The sequence below is a fragment of the Martes martes genome, assembly GCF_963455335.1.
Source record: "Martes martes genome assembly, chromosome: 17".
Lineage (NCBI taxonomy): Eukaryota > Metazoa > Chordata > Mammalia > Carnivora > Mustelidae > Martes > Martes martes.
This window is the reverse complement of record NC_137905.1, coordinates 18,398,330-18,418,281: the sequence shown is the minus strand read 5'-3', so window position 1 is coordinate 18,418,281 and position 19,952 is coordinate 18,398,330. Positions and strand designations below refer to the sequence as shown.

The 19,952-nt window shown below is 48.6% G+C and overlaps 1 protein-coding gene across 1 annotated transcript in view; it reads right to left on the bottom strand.

Moving 5' to 3' along the window:
- RANBP10 (RAN binding protein 10) overlaps positions 1–19,952 on the bottom strand; it is a 65,361-nt gene that overhangs the window by 13,455 nt on the left and 31,954 nt on the right. The window contains exon 4 of the mRNA XM_080828226.1: positions 1,678–1,845. Coding sequence (XP_080684352.1) covers positions 1,678–1,845 — 168 coding nt within the window. The remainder of the gene's footprint in view (positions 1–1,677; positions 1,846–19,952) is intronic.

Genomic DNA, 19,952 nt, shown 5'->3' with positions numbered 1-19,952 from the left:
AAAAAAAAAGAAAAGAAAAGAAAGAAAAGAAATGCTGACTCCTGGCCTCTCAGTCCCAGCCACCAGCAAACCCAATTCCCACTCATGCAGCCTAATTCAGCTGAGGCTCATCTCATGGAGAACCCACACAGAAGTCATCTCTGCCACCTTCTTACTGCCCCTCAAGCCAGGGAATGTAGGCCTCCTAAAAGTTAGGTTCTTTTTTTTTTTTTTTAAGATTTTATTTATTTATTAGACAGACAGAGACAGTGAGAGAGGGAACACAAGCAGGGAGCCCAATGCAGGGCTTGATCCCAAGAACCGTGCGATCACGACCTGAGCCGAAGGCAGACGCTAAACGCTAAACAACTGAGCCACCCATGCGCCCCTACAAGTTAGGTTCTAAGTAAAATATCCAATTCCCTTTTCTCCCAAGGCCTGTGGCCAGCCTAGCTGGTAGGGTTCTGCCAGATCAGAGACCTCTGCAAATCCAAACAGGCAGGCCCAGAGGTTAGGCACTACCTCAGGGCCATTTTGGCCAAGGGCTCCTCTCACTCAAGAGTCAAATACCAGTCAGCCCCAGTAGGGCAAGACACCACAATAACCAATGTCTCCCTATCTCCCAGGCTCTTATCCTAAATCTCCCACATGTACAGCGTTGCTCTTCCAAGAGATCCTTCAGGGCCCCCATCACTCCCCACTGACTGCTGCTCCTCCTGGCTTCCTGATCCTGGCTAACAGCACCACTATCCAGCCACTTTCCCATCCTCTCTTCTTGCTAGTGCACCCCATCTGCCTCTAAACCCTCCTGGGCCACCCTGGCCTTTGTCAGGCTTGTTCCCCATGGCCTGAACCAATCGCCACGACCTTGCCTTAGGTTATCTAAATCTTCCCCAGGCCCTCCCTCACTCTTGTCAGTCTCTCCTTTGCAGTTACATCGAAGGACCCTTTTATTTTATTTTATTTTGTTTTAAGATCTTATTTATTTATTTGACAGAGAGAGACACAGCAAGAGAGGGAACGGAAGCAGGGGGAATGGGAGAGGGAGAAGCAGGCTTCCTGCTGAGCAGGGAGCCCGATGTAGGACCCAATCCCAGGACGCTGGGATCATGACCTGAGGTAAAGACAGACACCTAACGACTGAGCCACCCAGGCGACCCGGAAGGACCCTTTTAAATAGAACTCTGTCCAGGTTGCTATCTGTTAACCTGTGAAAAGGCTAGAAAAGACCTGGCCCCATCTGACTCCAGCCTGTCTGTTTACCTCCCATACGAGAGCAGACCTCTTGTTGCTCCACAGCAACTTAGCATCCTGCACGTTGGAAGGGCCAGCCAAAGTCAGGACCCAGGCCACGCATGTGCAAATCACTACCACTGGTAGTGGTATATACTTCTCATCAAGGCCAAATCCAACTCCACCAAGTGTCACACAGGCCAGGGGCATGACCATGACCCTGGTCTTTTCTCAGCACCAACCCTGGGCTTGACAAATACTGCTAAATGGATGGATTAACAAAGGAAGCATCTCCACTACCTTCCCTTCACTTCACAGGGCTCCAATGCCTGAAAACGGCTGCAGTTCCCCAGAGCTCAGCAGAGGATCAGTGACCCTGCTCTGGTGTTCCAGCCTGCCTGTGGGCCGCTCACCAATCAAACTGGCTCCATGGGGTATAGCCTCTAAGGTCCCCTAGGCACCCACCAAGGCTGTGGCCATTCTTGGTGTAGAAGCAGGTGCTGTTGATGAGGTTGACACAGCAGCCAATCACATCTCCTGTGGTGAATGTGGGACCGTAGGGCTGGCCAGTGCCAGAGGAGCAGAATGAGTGCCCATCATCGCCATGGTAACCATAGGAATGTTTATCCCAACCTGTGGAGGAAGAGAAGAGCAACAGGTGAGTGGAGGTAGTTGAGTCAGCCAGACACACCACCTGGGTCTGAGCTCCTGTCTCCAGCCTGCTACCACCTCAGTCAGTACTCCTGGCCTCTCAGAGCCGGCTGTGGACAGGGTAGGGCTACGCCCAAGGAGCAGGGAGTCCAGCAGGTGATCGCACTTGAGGAGCTGAAGCAATCAAGGGGCCCAAGCTGTGGTTAACAAGAACCAAAACCATGAGTGACCTGGAAGGGACTTACCAGAAGGCCATGTGTATGACAAGGAAGCGATCAGGGAAAATGTTATGAAGGAGAGGGGCTTAAACTGACCTTTGAGGGGTTTTTAAACATATTTTTTAACTGAAGTATAATTTACATGTAATAAGATTCTCCCTTTTTAATGGACAGTTCAGCAAGTTTTAACAAGTGTTACCACCATGATCAAGACATAGAAATAACCGCTGTTAAAAAAAGTTCCCTCATGCCTCTTTGCAGTCAGCCCCACTCCACCCACCCCAGTCCCTGGCAACACTGATCCGATTTGTTCCTAAAGTTTCGCCTTTTCCAGGATGTCACAGAAATGAAATCACAGAACACAGAGGGTCCTGTGTCTCACTTCTTTCACTTAGCACAACATTCGAGATTCACCCACATTGTTTAGGTGTACCAGTATTTTGTTTCTTTTTATTGCTGACGTAGTCCTCCATTATATGGATATGACACAGTTTATCCATTCATTAGTTGATGACATTTGAGCTGTTTCGATCTTTGGCCATTGTGAATAAAGCCAATAAATACTTACATACAGACCTTTGCGTGGACATATGTTTTCATTTCTCTTGAATAAATACTTAGAGGTGGTATTGCTGGCTCATAAAATAAGTATATGCTTAACTTGATAACAAACTGCCAAACTGTTATCCTACGTGGTTGTACTATTTGCATTCTCATAGCAATGTATAAGCCCCACTTTCTCACAAACACCTGTTATGGTCAGATGTTGGGGTTTTTTTTCTTACTCTTTTAGCCATTTTAGTAGGTATTAGTAGTTTCAATGTCATTGCAGCTTTACTGTGCATTTCCCCAATGACCAAGGATCTTTTGAGCATCTTTTCAAATACTGAATCATCAATTTGTTAGAAAACTATTGAACTATGCAAATTTTTAACCAGGTTTTTTTTTTTAAACAGGTTTTTAAAAAAGATTTTATTTATTTATGAAAAAAGAGACGGGGGAAGGGCAGAAGGAGAAGCAGACTCCCTGATGAGCAGGGAGCCAGCTAAAGGGCTTAATCCCAGGACCCCCAGGATCACTATCTGAGCCGGAGGCAGACACTTAACTGACTGAGCCACCCAAGCGCCCCTTTAACCAGTTTTTAAAATTGGGCTGTGTGTCTTATGAAGCTTTAAGGATTCTAGATATAGTCTGAATACAAATCCTTTTATGTGTTTCACAAATATTTTTTCCCAGGGTGTGGTGTGTCTTTTTATTTTTTTAACAGTATTTTTCTTTTCTTTTTTTTTTTAAAGATTTTATTTATTTATTTGACAGACAGAGATCACAAGTAGGCAGAGAGACAGGCAGAGAGAGAGGAAGCAGGCTCCCTGCTGAGCAGAGAGCTTGATGCAGGGCTGGATCCCAGGACCCTGAGATCATGACCTGAGCTGAAGGCAGAGGCTTAACCCACTGAGCCACTCAGGAACCCCTTAACAGTATTTTTCAAAGGCCTGCTGGGATTTTGACTGGGATTGGGTTGAATCTATAGATCAATTTGGAGAAAATAGATATCTTAATAATACTGATTATTTCAATTTCTGAACATGGCATATCTCTCCTTTTATTTAGGTCTTTAATTTCTCTCAACAAGGTTTTGACCAATTTTTCTCTACTCTACTTTTCATGCTATTCTAAGTGTTATTTTAAAATTTCAATTTCCAATTGTTTTTTGCTATTATATCAAAATATAATTGATTTTGGGGTGGGAGTATAGGATCAAGGTTTCCTTTGGAGTGACAAAACGTTCTAAAATTAGATTAAGATGATGGTTGCACAGTTGTGAACATGCTAAAAACCACTGATGTGTATACTTTAGATGAGTGGTTTTTGTAGCATGTAAATCTTATTTCGATAAAGCTATTAAACATATGCACACATATATTTGACTTTTTATATATTCACCTGGTGTCCTGCAACCTTGTAAAACACACCAATTAGTTCTGGTAGCTTTTATGAAGATTCTTTGGGATTTTTAAATATATTGTCTGAGAATAAAGACAGTTGCATTCTTCCCATCTACTCTGCATGTCTTCTATTTCTTTTTCGTGGCTTACTGCACTGACTAGGGCCTCCATACATGTTGAGTAACTAGTGAGAGCAAAAGTAAGTGAGATCTCTGAAGTATACCAGTTTTGTACAGGGAAAAGAGTGGAAAAGGTCACTCTGGGAAAGGCATGGGCACAGATGGGACCAGAGGGTGTGAGCTGCAGAGGGCCTGCCTGCCTGCTTGGCTAAGGAAAAGGAGTAGAGCCGACAGGGCCATGGCAAGCCAGGACCTGCACAGGGTAGGCAAGCCTGACAGGCTGGCAAGCAGGTCTACTTCCCAAAGCAGTCCCTCCAAATAGCTTTCCCAGCCTTTGCTGCCTCCTTCGGGTCTGAGTAGCATGCCTATGTGAACATGCTTAAACATACCCCTCCCTTCCCAAGTGACATGGGTAGAAGTTCTCCGCTGGGAGGGAAGCTCTCTCCAGAAAGGCAGAGTGGTTGAGGATTGAGTAGCTGAGAAAGGAAGGCAGGGCTCAAACATTTTCAGTATGTGCACAGATGTGTGTGGTGGGGAAGGGGAGGTTAGGGCAAGGGCAGCGGGATGTGGGCAGGCCGTAAGCAGAGGTATGGGGGTGAAGCAGATGGATGACAAGGACAGTAGTTGGCAAAGGAGACAGAGAGCATGGATGGAGAGGCGGAACTGATCAGGCTGTGGAGCCCGAGCTCTGCCCTGCATTTGTACTGCTAGGCTCAAGGGCAAGTTGTTTCTCCTAATCATATTATCCGTCTCAAGCCTTGTGGACCCTGAGCTTTCACTTCTTTTCAGCCAGGAACCCTCTGGTTAAACAAAGCTTCCCCTGAACCCACAGTGGGGAATACACCAAAGCTGAATGGCTCTCACTACTGAGTACAGGACTCAGAGACCTGCTGCTCCCCTCCCAATAGCTTTCTACCACATCACAAGAAAACTATCTTGAGAACTGCCCAGGGCTGGCTTTAGAAGGCCCGATGCCTAGAGCCAGGCTCTGTTCCCACCTTTCCCATTCTCCAGAGATACTGGACTACCCAGCTCAGGGGACAAGGTGCTATTCTGGGCATCAATCCAACTTCTAACCTCCCCAGGCCCAGGAGTGAAAGGAGTCTTTCCACTGCTGGTGGGTTCATAGATCATTTGACTCTAGGGAAGTGCTCTTCTGGGGCACAGCGATGCCCATTTCTGCCCAAGAGCTGGCTGAAGAGGCTACCAGAGGCAATGGCTCTCCTCAGGCCTCCATACAGGAGGCCATAAGGCTCTGCAGCAGCACCTGCAACTACAGAAGGCCACAAAGGAAGGGGGTCCAGCTGAACAGCAAAGTGACAATTATCCCTCCAGGTCTGGCTCAGACTGTGCTTGGGGCCCCAGGCCTGCCCACCAGCTTCCCCTGCCTCAGGATCCTCATCCACATGCCATACCAGTCACAGCCGTCCTCCCTGGATCCTTCCGATGGAGCATGGGTGCTCCCCATATGCGACACAGTAACTGACCACACTGGGGCAACCTGTGAGGAGAGCGTGGCAATAAGGCTGCGTATTTGTCACAACAGGTACTGCCACTTCTACCTCGAGACCGGGGGCCTTGCTCACCAGCCCACAACGCTGAGAAATGGCGGAGCTGGGATTTGCACCCAAACCTTCAGGTTCCAAAACCCACATCTTCCCTGTCATGGATCCTGTCTCATTTGGTGTGGTAACCACCTGGGTAGTAAAATCATCCCCAAGCCCCAGACCCTTCACAGAAGACAGTGGTTAGATGCACTGCTTTTAGGGCTCTGTGGACCTCAGATCTCTGACTTGCAGTGACTCAGGAGGCCTCCAGGCCAGAAATGAGGGAAGGGCCAGATCTCAGCCCTAGAAGAAGACAGAGCCACTGGTGCCTCCTGCCTGAAGGCTGCAGCTGCCCGTCTTGGCTCTCCAGGATGTCTCCACCTTCCCACCTCACCAGGCAGCCACGAACAGCAGACCAGAACACACATTTCCACCTAGTGCCCACTGGAAAAGGGTTCCTAACCAAGAAGTCACACTTCTCACATACAAAGAACATGCATATGATCCAGACAGAAAGACAGGAGCCCTTCACTTTAGGCCACGGGCCTAAGTTCTCAGCATGGAATCCTCCAGGACAGGCTGTTCTGCTAAGTACCCTACCACTGCAAGAAACCCAGACTTCCGCTCCAGGGGCCTGGGATGCCAGGGACAGAAGTGTGGCTCTCAATGGTGCTTGAGCAGCAAAGCTTTCCCTAAAGCCAAGCTCACCACTCACCACCTCCTGAGGCCAGGTGGTGGTGGGGGAACACTGTCCAGGAAAGCCATTGCCCATTCTAGCCCTCCCCAAGAATCCTTAGGGAGAGCAGCTTGCTGTCCTGTGGGTCCTCTCAGAACTATGCCCACAGCTGCTGATGTCCACTGGGTCCTCCCTTTGTACCAGTTCATCATGATCCAACTCTAAAGCTTGCCCCTTGAAGTTTTCCCAAACATTATTTGGCCCCTCTCCCCCAGCATACTGCTCACATCCCTGATCAATCCTGATTCCTACTGAACCCTTCAAGTCACCAGTCACTGTTCCTGACAATGCCCCCTAACTATCCTCTCTGGCCAAGACAGGAGCTCCTTGGGGCATGGGCCATATGATCTCATCACCAGTTCCTCCAGGCCCAGCACATCAGGAGTCTGAGAGGTAGTACACATATGTACACACACACACACACACACACACACACACACATCTGTGTGTTCATGTGCAATGACCAGTTCTAGCCCATTTTTCTCTCACACAAGGATGCCCCTGCAGGACAGATTTTGTATGCAGATTTTCTGTCTAGAAGGTAGAAAACTTGAACTACAAGATTTTCTTTGTTTTAGCTTTCTCAGATTAAAGCAGTAAGTACTCCAGAAATCCTAATAAAAACGTGGCCATTTGGGGGCACCAGGGTGGCTCAGGTGGCTGAGCATCTGACTCTTAGTTTCTGGTTTCAGCTGGGGTCATGATCTCAAAGTCATGAGATCAAGCCCCAAGCTGGCCTCTACAATCAGCAGGGAGTCTGCTTGGGATTCTCTCTCTCCCCTTCCTCTGACCCTCCCCTCCATGTACCCTCTCTCTAAAATAAATAAATAAATGTATTTTTTTTTTTAATGTGGCCATTTGATTTATCAAAGGTAGTAAAATCACACCGAACTATTTCCTTAATGGTTAAGCCAATGACTCAAGGATAAGTGGGAGATGTTTTTGTCTCCATGTATGGGAGTTCAATAACTATCACCAAAACAACAGATGCTTACATTTCCAAAGGCCTAAAATAGAAATTTAAGTATTTTGAATGCTTTTCTTCAAAAATAAACTATGTAATTATTTTGACAAAACTACCATCAAGCTATAAATACGGATTTTAAATTTTAAAAATATGAAGAGCTCAATTAAAAAACAAGTATTTAGCTAGAATCAATTCAAGAATCACCTCAGGCTGTCTGGAAAACAGGTAAGTTTTCCTGTTTTTGTTTCCAATTCCCAAATGATTTATCAATTATATAGATTTACCCAAAGAAAGAAAATTTATAGTCCTCGTGGTACACTGAATAAGGCTTCCCAAAGATGTCCATGGTCCTAATCCCAGAACCTGTGAATATGCTATTGAAGATTTTGCATATGAGATTAAGGGGAAAAAGAAGTGATCAAGATAAGGCTCTTGAAATGGGAGACTGGACTGTCCTGTATTATCTGGATGGGGAGACATTGTAATCACAAGGGTCCCTGTAAGGAGGAGGCAAGAGGGTCTACTCAGAAAAGGTGATGTGGGGGTGCCTGGGTGGCTCAGCCATTAAGTTATCTGCCTTCAGCTCAGGTCATGATCCCAGGGCCCTGGGACTGAGCCCCAAGTCGGGCTCCCTACTCAGTGGGAATCCTGCTTCTCCCTCTCCCACTGCCCCTGCTTGTGTTCCCTCTTACGCTCTCTGTCAAATAAATAAATAAAAATCTAAAAAGGAAAAGAAAAGCTGATGTGAAAGCAGAGACTGTTAGATGCTACGCTGCTGACTTTGAAGATGGAGAGATGGGGACACATGTTAAGAAATGCAGGTGGAGGTGCGCCTGGGTGGCTCAGTGGGTTAAAGCCTCTGCCTTTGGCTCAGGTCATGATCCCAGGGTCCTGGGATTGAGCCCCGCATCAGGCTCTCTGCTCGGCGGGGAGCCTGCTTCCTCTTCTCTCTCTGCCTGCTTCTCTGCCTTCTTGTGATCTCTGTCTGTCAAATAAATGAATAAAATCTTAAAAAAAAAAAAAAGAAAGAAAGAAAGAAAGAAAGAAATGCAGGTGGACACCAGAAGCCAGAAAAGGCAAGGAAACAGACTTTCCCCCCAGGGCCTCCAAAAAGAACGCCACCCTGATGACATCAGGAATGATCAGTGTAGAAAATAAACACCTCGGGGCGCCTGAGTGGCTCAGTGGGTTAAGCCTCTGCCTTCGGCTCGGGTCATGATCTCAGGGTCCTGGGATCGAGCCCCGCATCGGGCTCTCTGCTCAGCGGGGAGCCTGCTTCCCCCTCTCTCTCTCTGCCTGCCTCTCTGCCTGCTTGTGATCTCTATCAAATAAATGAATAAAAAAATCTAAAAAAAAAAACAAAGAAAAGAAACACCTCAGCTCTTTGTCTCTTGCTTATCAGAGTGCTATGAAGTTAAAAGTTTTTGCAAGAAAAACGCAGAGCTATAATGTATTTTCAATTGAAGCTATGATTTTATAACCAATGTTTTTTCCAAACACAATTAAGAGCCTGTATGTGAATAGAAGGTACACATATGTGTGTGTGAAAGCTAGCTTGGGGTGAAAAATGGAATGTTAATCACTTCATTTAGTAACAGTGGCTGTGGCAGCGGCTTGGCTTAGAGCCACCGTGCTACCTTCCCAGCCTTTGGAAAGGACAAGCAACCAATCCACTTAGCCGACTAACAAAGGCCTGCCTACTTCATGGGGCTGATAAATTAGGGGTAGGGGGAGGTGTGAAAGCAAGAGAGAAGACACAATATATAAGTAAACCAGTAAGCAAACAAGAAGACACCTGTTAGACACAATCTGCTCTGAAGGAAACAAAGCCAGGTGATGGGCTAGAAACGGGAGTGGGGATGGCGATAGTGTAGTCAAGTTAGACCTCGCCAAGCCCTGACCCTTATGCAGAGGTGTGCTTAAGGAGAGAATCAGAAAAAGAACTTTGGGGGCAAAGGGAATGAGCTCACCATATCTGAGAAACAGGAAAAGACGACCAGTGGGGCTGGAGTCGAGAGACTTACAAAGAGTCGGAGCAGAATCAACAGGACCCACTGGATGTGTGTGCTGCTGGTCTAAGAGCAGACAAGGATGCTGCCCAGGTTCTGTCTGGGACAAATGGGTGGATGGTGGTACCACCTACCAAGAGAAGGAGCAGGCCTTTCAGACACGTTAAGTCAGAGCAGGTGGGTGGCTATACAAGGCCAGTGCAAGACTGTGGCTCATCCCAGATGCTCAAGGCTGAGATGGGGAACACTCACTAAACAAACAGTGGTGTAGACAGAAAATTTAAAATGAAGTCACTGGAGGATTTTCCTACTGTGTTGTCCTGATACAATGGCTTTCTGTTTTCCCTTTGGGAGAAAAATTCAGGCCAAAGACTAGAAAGGGCAGAACAAACACAGAGAACGGCACCAGAAGCCCAAAATAGATGAGGAGATGTTAAAGGGCACGAAGTTACTCTCGATGGATTAAGTTACCCCACTCGCAATGAATCCTCTCCCCAGGCCTTGAGAGGCTGTATGGCAGAGAGAAGTTGGTACTACCACTGCTGATCTTGAGGAATCAGGCAGACAGGAGAAAAAACAAAAGGCCACGGCCTCATTGCAGTTGCACATTCTGCAGAGTCTGTTGTCAGTCTCAAGCTAGGGTCCTACAGAGGGCGTGTGGCCTGTCAGGAAGAGACACTGTAGCCCTGGGTACCAGGGCAGAAGTATGGCCTGAAGGGCTTCTGCAGTCTGGTCCTGGATATAGCCTTGTCCTTCCAAGACAGCAGGCCCTGGGCAGTCACTTGCCTCCTCGGGCCTTGGTTCCCTTCTCTACCAAGTGAGGGGGGGATCAGCTGGAAAGTGTTGTCAAATAGCTCTAAGGTTAACCTTAAAAAATACTGAGTCTCCAAAACAATCAGCAGGTACGATAAACCCCATCTGAAGGTTGAGGAAACTGAGGCCCTGAGAGGCTACAGGAGGACTCGTGGTCTTGTAGATAACACTCTCAGAAGCTCAGTTCTCCTTTCCTCTGAGGGATACTCAGGTGAGAACCAAGAAGGTACCCACAAGGGTGAAGCTACTACCTCCTCCTTGAGGTGGCCCCCAATCCAATCTCAGGAAAAAGCAAGATGCTCTGAAAGGAGAACACTTGAATTCCTCAAAGACAGGGCTCCATTAAAAAAAAAAAAAAAAAGCTTGAAGTAACCCCTACAAGGTTTTTGGACCCCAAGCTAAGCTGACCTGACCAGTACTACTTCCTACTGGTATCTGGCTGAATTCCATCAACTGTGAGAAGGGACTGGGCACAAAGCCTCCTAGCACCCCTCCCCGAAGGCTGCAAGAACAAACAGTAGAGTAGGTGAGCAATGAATGCTAGGATTTGTCTGTGAGCCGCCCTTCTTTAGGGGATAGCACTCACCTTCTCTCAAGTAGCTCCTCTCCGTACCCATCCTGTCTCCAGTGAGAACCACTAATCCTAGTAACTCCTTCTCCCTGACCCAAACTGGATGAGTAAGAGAGCTTCCTGGAATTTTTCTACAAGGATGCTGGGAGGAGAGTGGGTCTCAAAGCTCTGTGCTGCCATTGTTTCCATCTTTTTTTTGGTTTTGTTTTAATTTATTTGACAGACAGATCACAAGTAGGCAGAGAGGCAGGCAGAGAGAGAAGGGAGGAAGCAGGCTCCCCGCTGAGCAGAGAGCCCGACGTGGGGCTCGATCCCAGGACGCTGTGATCATGACCCAAGCCGAAGGCAGAGGCTTAAACCACTGAGCCACCCAGGCGCCCCCATTGTTTCCATCTTGTGTTGAAGGTTTGACAGACTAAAGCTAATAAGCACAAAGCAGGTGCAAGAGGCAGAGAAAGAAAGTCTCAGCCTTTGAGTCCCTGAGACCATACTCCTCTGTTTACCCTGCCTGAGTTCTGGCAGACCAACCTGGTTAGAGATGGGTTCTCTCCCTTAAAGCAACCAAAGTCCTCTGGCTAAAGGGCCCATGTCTAAGCATCCTTTTGTTCACCTTGCATAATACCTGGCCCACAAAAGATGCTCAAGAAATGTTTGTTGAAGTAAAAAGGGAAACATGGTTGAGGGCTGGCGGAAAGTCTGAAGTACAGGATTGTCAATGGTCAGACCACTTCGTGACACACTGCCAGTGGACAGTCCTGGGCTTGACTGTGATGAGTTTTGTTGTCATTTTTCTTTTTTAAGAAAAGAAAAGCAATTAGAGCTGTCTGCCTGCATCCTGCCCCCACTTATACAGATTAATGGTGAAGCCACTTCTGGGCCCTGGAAAGAGGCCTGCAGATAGGCTGCGGACCTAGCTCTATACCCGGGTCGGTTATTTAGCTCCTCTGAGTCTGTTTCCTCCTCTATGAAACAAGGCAGCTGATACAAGTATCTCTGCCCGCTCTGGAAAAATCCATGAATCTAAGCCCCCCTTCCCATTAAGAGGGTCCAGCAGCTATGGTGACTGTTGTACCTCTGCCTTGGTAAGCCTCCCCTCTAGCCTCACCACCCTCTGTTTCAGAAGACAACTCCAAACAGAACCCCTGCAGCCAAAGCCAGCACCTTCTAAGTTGGTAGCAGGAGCAATAATCACCCTCTCTGGGTGTGCCTGGTGCAAGGGTGGAGTGATAAGCCCAGGAATGAGAGCTGTCACCCTTACCATAGGACTGTCTACAGAAGCCAGCTGTCTGAGAGGACACTGAGATGTGAGGTCCAGAAGGAAACAAGGGAGCACAGCTGCCTGGGTCAGGCCCTGTAGGAAGTCAGGTCCAGGTGGTTCTGGCTGGAACTGCACAATGGGGACGACACTCTGACCAAAATGCTACAACTAACCATTCTTCCCTGTCCAAAGAGAATAAGCCTGGTCACTCCCAGAGAGAACGAATGGGTAGCCAGCCTGGCACCCACACAGAAAAGCCTGCCACGTCAGACACCTATCAGATTCCAGTGACGCAAGGGGAAAGCCAAGCCTCATTGGGGCCAGGAGGCCCGAGGTGCCCACTTCAGATGCTCTGGCACCACCCACTTCCCCTTCCATTATCACTCAGAGAAGCAGTCTCCCTCACAGAAATGTGGGGGTGGCTGAGGAAAGGAAATGGTTCATCATCTCGGCACTCCCAGACGCCGTCCCTGGTTACAGTGCCCTGGAGGAAGGGGAGGAGACTCCCGTGGGGCTGCCAGGGACTCCAGCATGATTGCTCCAGGCACCCAACCCATGCAACTTCCCTCTGCCAAGACATATCAGGGGCCTCAGCGCAGGGGAGCTAGGAATGGAGAGGACTCTCATCGCTAAATACAAAGATTTCTGCATCATCACCACGGAAGCACGGAACCTGGGAAGGGGGCTGGTGCTGTGCCTGCCCATTAGCTTCTGGCCCTGGCACATGACTGACCAGCATACAGAGGCCAGGCCATACCCCACAAAGCTAGCCTAAACCTTGGCCCCCACGCCACCAAGCCAGCCATCTCTCCCCAGTAAATGGGTCCCAGTCACAGTTGGGCTTTGGGTTTGAATCCCAGTTCTGCCACCCAGCCCTCTGGGTTCTTTCGACCGGATTCCCTCAGGGTTGATGAGAGGATCACACGAGAATGGCTATGGAACGGCAGCCTGCAGGAGATACTCACCCTCAAGTTTCCCCTTCCTCTCCATTCCTAGCACCAGTTTCATGGTCAATCCTGGGCACTTGAGACTTCCTGCTTCCTTCATCCCCGAGGGAGCAAGGGGGGTGGACCACCCATCTGTCCGAATAGCTCAACAATGGCAGTCCCAGGCCTGCTCCACTCTTGATTATCCCCGGTTTCCTGGGGAGGCCACCTGGCTGGCCTTCAGCACACTTAACAGAGCTCAGCAGCCATGCCTGGTGACTCTCAAAATGTCACTCGTGAGACTGGCTATGGAGGGAAGGTGCTAGGCTGGCTTGGCCAGGGTGCTTGTTGAGCCTGAGGCTGCTGTGGAAAGAACACATGTGTCCTGGGAGACCTCCTGGCAGGGCTGCTTCTCAAGGATGGTCACTCACTCAGAGCCATCCCTCCCCGGAAATGCATCAGACAAATGTCTCTTCCCAAACCTCAAGTATCTTAAAAAATTTGACGGACCCATTGCCTGGAGTAGCTCAACAATGGGTAACAGGAAAGCAAAAGACAACTTTTCACTCAGCAGAGGCAGCATGGTGGCATCAGAGAAGGCCCATCATAACACTCACATGGCTGCTACCCCAAACTCTCAGAACCTTGGGACCAAGGAACAGAATCTACACAATCCTAAGGCTATGCCTCTGGCACCTCCAGGCAAAAGGGCTCAAGGGTACCCTGGGAGTCTGCTCCGCATGGAAGGCAAGGTAAGGAGGGCAGGAGAAAAAGGTTCTGCAGGTAGTTGGTGACAGCAAAGGCTGATAGCGGGTGGATCCTGCCCTCAAAGGGGGATCCAGGCCCTCTACTGAGAAGGAGCAGGTTCTAGCTTGAAACCATGGGCAAGGCCAGGGGGTGTACAGCCAGCACCTGCATAGAAGGGGCCTTCCAAGAGTCACACTCTTTCCCTGCCCCCAAAGAAAGCGATACCTGATAGCCAGGGGAGGCCCAGGGAAGCCAGGGGGAGTCTAGCTAGGTCTGGCTAGGACATGGCTCAAGTAGCATCTGCCATATCTAACAGTGCTACCCGCCTATACCTCAGGCTCCCACAGGACAGACTTGGTCTGTCACCCATACTGAATCAGACTAAGGAAAGGGGTGGCACTGTCCCACAAAACTGAGAGGCAACCTCAACCCCTAGGCCTTTGTATCTCTCCTCTAGAGTTGGGTTTGCCTTTTCCTTGTCTCTAATGAGCTCCTTCCGAACCTCTGGGAAAGTCAGTGGATGGGTGACCCCTGGTAGTGCAGGAGCCTGTGACTTCGCACACATCGCCAGATCCTGAGAGATGGGCATGCGCAAAACCCTTCCCCAAAGGAGGCCTAGGTATGGTGGTGCGGTATTTCCAGGACACCTAGATACAGACTTCTACCCGGCACAAGGGAAGCAAGGGATTGAGCAGTAACTAGTCCCCACTCAGCTCCACCCTGAGGTGGCCCCGGCCTGCAAACCATACCAGAGGACACTTGAGAATCTCTGTTTTCAGAGACTGACAAACTCAGGTTTCAGAACTGGCCCTTCTGCTGTTGATGAAACCTCTTAACCCAAAAGACTTAACTTGTCCTGCAAAACAGTCTTAAAGTGAGAATTTTCACCTCTGCTACAGAAGTGGGAGCTGGTGTTTGGAAGAAGAAAATAGGATACTGGGGGCGCCTGGGTGGCTCAGTGGGTTAAAGCCTCTGCCTTCGGCTCAGGTCAAGATCCCAGAGTCCTGGGATCGAGCCCCGCATCGGGCTCTCTGCTCCGTGGAGAGCCTGCTTTCTCCTCTCTCTCTGCCTGCCTCTCTACTTGTGATCTCTGTCTGTCAAATAAATAAATAAAATCTTTAAAAAAAAGAAAATAGGATACTGTAGACAAGAAATCTCCAGGACCAGGAATAATAATTTCCATGCCTGACTGAGTTGCCTCACTTCACAAGGCTGCCAAGCAGTCCTGCTATGTTAAGGTAATACAGGCCTCCCTGTGGCTAAAGGGAAGAGGCCCACAGAAAAGGACCAGGACGCAGCTGGCTACAGGGCCCAGCGTGCTGCTGGCCCAGGGAGGGGTAGCCCAGTAACAGGGGGCCTCTCACATGAAACAAGCTTCACCGCAGGGACCACGGCAGGTCCTGTGGCACCGGCACCATTAACTACCAGGAGAACCACCAGGGATCCCAAACAGATACCTGGCCCTTGGGCCCCAACTGCCAAACCACCATCTGCTCCAGACATCCTAGCGAAACCTGGGTTATCTACCCCTCCACTCCCATCCAGGTCATTTCCCTCATCTCTGCTATCTGCTATTCTTCTCCCATGGCACATGCAAATGAGAAATATCGGCTATTTGTAGAATCTGTCCCACCCAGTGGAAGCAGGCCCCAGCCACGAGATCAGGACACAAACACTCCTGGGGGCATGCTCCTAACAGACTGTTCAGGGTAGGCTTAGTTAAAGTAAGCTCTAGGGGGAGGAAAAGATGTTCACTTGAACATGACCATCCTGTGGGAGCAAGGCAGACAGTCCCCTTACTACCCTCTCACCCCTACCAGAGCCTAGTTGTGAGGTGCCATCTGCTTCAGGAGATATGCACCCTGCACCCCCAACCCCCAGTCCCTAGCTGTGGAGCTGCTTCTTTTCAGACAGTATGAAGGAAGTTTGCCTCAAGGGTTCTCCTGAGGGGTTGTAGTAATTAAGGTAATACATGCCACACTAAGACAACAGCTGCCTCCTGCACAGAAATGGCAAAGAGGAAATTACCAGCTACCCAGCTCTGAGGCAGACGGGGCTACCTATCCACACAGCTTGAGTCTCCTGGCCCTCTCTGAGGTACAAGGCACAAAAGGAGAATCTGTCTTATCCTCAACCCCTTCAAAGCCCTCAAGATTAGGAGAAGCCCAAAACCCTCCCTCTGTCCACGCCTCTGACTTTTCCCCCTGCTTCCTCAATCCAGGGATCGCAGCCCACGCTGCTTGCTGCCAGCTCAGCAATGGGAGGGTCGGGCTGAGGGTACTCACCTGCCTGTAGACTATCTGCCCTGCTTTCAAGCCGTTTGTCCACGAATTCTGACATTCTTATTTTGGACCACATATGCTCCTTGGTTTCACATTTAATGGAGGTCAAAAACACCTTACAAAAGGTAAACCTCAAAACTTCTGACCATGCAGAAACTTCTGACCATGCAAGCTGAGACAGGCCCAGATGTTCCTTGGAAAGTCTGACCACCAGCCTCATACCGAAGGTACTCTGTTCTCATCTGCTCCCATGACCAAGTGAGACCCCGAGAGTGGCTACATCCTGCTCCTGACAGCCCCAGAGGCAAAGACGTCCTTGCGGAGCTAGTACAGGAAAACCTACAAGAAAACACTTGAAACATCAACAGCCTGTTTGTTTGCTATGCCGTCTTCATCCTCCAGAACTCAACTCCAGTTAACACATACTAACATGGCTACTCAAATACAGAAAGCACAAGCACTGGCAAGAAAATGTAGTTTCAATTACATCTAACTCTACTCTGATACACATTCATAAAAGAACTGTATTTATTTATTTACTTAAGAACTTCATGGGGCGCCTGGGTGGCTCAGTGGGTTAAGCCTCTGCCTTCGGCTCAGGTCATGATTCCAGGGTTCTGGGATCGAGTCCCGCATCGGGCTCTCTGCTCAGCAGGGAGCCTGCTTCCTCCCTCTCTCTCTGCCTGCCTCTCTGCCTACTTGTGATCTCTGTCTATCAAATAAATAAAATAAAATCTTTAAAAAAAAAAAAAAAAAGGAACTTCAAATGTATAGGTTCTTCCTTCCACAGGTAGAAAAAACACTTTTTCTCAATTACAACAAAAGCTAACACGTATGTACCCTTTTTTTATTAGACACTGTTCTAATCACTGTACAGGACCTCACTAAATTCTCAAAGCCATTCCATATGTGAGTTACATACAAGTATTGTTTCCATTTTATAGATGGGGAAAAGAGAGGCACAGAGCAGTTAAGTAACTTACCTCAGGTAACACAGCTGCCAGGATGCAAATGCAGACCGTGTGGCTCCAGAGTCCATGCTCTTAACCACTGAGCTACATACTGCTCCACAAGCTGACCGCAACCCTAAAGATGTGTTTCCTCACATGACTAAATGTGAGCCCAGAGCTGATTCAATGACACTGAGCCCTAACAAACAGAGAAGGGGGGATGGTCACTCCTCTTACAGGTGGTGGCGGCAGAGCCCCCATGCACAATCAATGCCACAATATTTAGGGCAGAGTAGGGAGGCTACGATCCAAATAAACGCTTCTCCCAGCCAAGGGCAGGCTGCAGGCCAGCAGGGACCTGACTCAGGAATGGTTCCAGAACCACACTTGGCTTACTGAAGCCACGGCACTGAGGCAGAGCACAGCAAGATGCAGAAAGAGCCCACGGGCATTATGCTCACTCTGGAAGAGTGGTGATAAAAAGATGTGGTCCAAGTCCCAGTGAGGGTAACGTTGGATAAATATGAATAAGTCACACAAGGCAGAGAGGTAAATGTCATGACAGAAATGTGGTCAGGACCCAAAGGGTTAGGTGGTATTGCACAGGGGGACACAAGCAGGAAGGATACCCCCACAGTAAGAAGGGCACCTATCAAGAGGCAGAGCAGAGAATGTCTGCAGTGTATCCCGGCCCTCACAAACATGCTGATGTGCAGCCCATGTGGAGGGTAGAGGGGGCAGAAGATGTCAAGCAAGGCTTACAGGCCTGTGTCCCTGGCAGAGGGGTCAGAAGCACATAACAGGCAAGGGACAGGAAGTGGAGAGCAGAGACCCGATATAGAGCAATGAATCAGGAGGCCATGGAAATAGCCCAATGGGGAGGCAATGACAGTAAGGATAGAGAAGGGGACCGATTAAAGACATACTTGGAGAGTGGCAGAACCATGGGATGGATGCGGAAAGGGACAGGGCGAAGATTCGTCTGAAGAGTGCCACCTGGGGGCTGGGTGAACAGTGACTGTCAGTGGACACAAGGAAAGCAGGAGGATCTGGGTTTTGCAGTGGGATAAACTTAGTTTGAAGCAAGCAGGTTCACTGTGTGCTGGACCATAAACAAAGCACTGAGGTTTCAGGAGATGTGACCTGCTCAAAGACAGAGAAGAGCCAGAGAAGTGAGTTGTATAACTGCCTGGATGGCTCATGAGCTGCCCTTCAACTGTACTTTCAGGCCTTGGCAAAGTACGGTCAACCATTCATAGGCCACAGAGTCTTGGGGCCCCTCAAAGAAAGAGAGAACTGCCTCTACTGCCTCCACACCTACTTCACGCAGCTACCATAAGTTCTACTCAGCAACAAGAAGCAAGCAACCAGAGAAACCAGCAACCTGGGGCATAGGAGAAAGGAAGGGCAGGGAGGGGTGTGGGGACTCTTGTGTGTGCGTGTATGTGTATGTGTGTGTGTGTGTGCGCGCACGCGCATGTGTGCACATGCACGTGTGTATGACAGACAGAGGTTATCTCCTACAGTCAAGAAGTAGAGAGGGGTGGAGGCTCTCTCTCAGTCAAATCCATCATCTGTTGTTACTGGTTTCACTCATCCAGATCAGGAACTATAAGAAAAGGGGCTTCAGTTCTACACTTGGGCTTCTCCTTTCTCGTAAGTTTCTCTTCCAGGGACTCATGAGAGGCTGGACTAAGCCAAAGACCAGGTACTTCTTGCAGCAGCACCTGGGCAGGCCAAGGCTGGACTTCCTAAGTTACCTTCTTCTTAGAGTCACTCAGACAAGGGCGGTTTGATTTGCACTCTTCTACTTGCTCTGAATGACACTGAGACTTGGTATCTAAAATGGCTATCACCAGGCCATTTTATTAATAAAAGAATTCTTAACACAATTATTAGCAAAATCCTACAAGCACAACATAGTAGTTTGCAGTCTGTTCACCCACTACTCGGAAGACACCAAGCCGGATGAACTACTTCCACAGGGCCCGTCCTCCTCCCCATCTCTCGAATCCCAGATACCACCATGCTCTTCTGGACCACTGAGACAGTCCCTAACTGGCCTCCTTGCACCTGCCCCTGCCCCCGCTCCTGTCCCCTCCAACCTGGACAGATCACACCTCCGCTTAAATCCCTCAGTGGCTCCCTGTAACACCTGACCCACTGTCTCCCTGACCCAGTAACAACCATCAGGCCCAAAGCTGCTTAAACCCTCCAACCTGAAGCCCTCAGCCCTTAGGCACAGGTTGCAGGTGACATTATTTTCAAAATTTCTTTTACCCTCTAATAACAAATTCATAAAATAGACTGATATATAAATGAATAAGAAAAAACAAATGTACAGAAAACTCTATGGTGGACTGGGAACAAACTCTGTACCTACATATTTCACAAAACCTGATGTGCTAGAGTATAAATGAGCATTAAGCAAACTTTTTCTTTCTTTCTTTTTTTTTTAAGCAAACTTTGTTTCAAAGTACAGACCACATCATATTACTGATCATGATGGAAAAAGGTCAGGCTCAGCCAATTAAACAAATAAACAGTGCCCAATCATGTGAAAATTATTCAAGCATTCTACTGTCTTGAATACAACCTGGGTCAGGAAGAAAATCAAGAATAAAGAATGTAATAACGATCTTAAAATGAAAAGGTCAAACTAAAACAGCATATCAAATTCATAAGAAGAGAGGGCGCTTGGGTGGCATAGTTGGTTAAGCATCTGTCTCTTGGTTTTGGCTCAGGTCATGACCTGAGGGTTTCGAGATTGAGCCCCAAGTCAGGCTCCACACTCACCGTGAGGTGCGCTTAAGACTCTCTCTTCCTCTGCCCTTCCCCCCACACGTACTCTCTTTCTCTTCTCTCTCCCAAATTAAATTAATTAATTTAAAAATTTTTTGTGAGGGGCACAGGGGTAGCTCAGTCACTTAAGCGTCTGCCTTTGGCTCAGGTCATGACCCCTGTGTCCTGAGATTGAGCTGCATAGGGCTCCCTACTCAG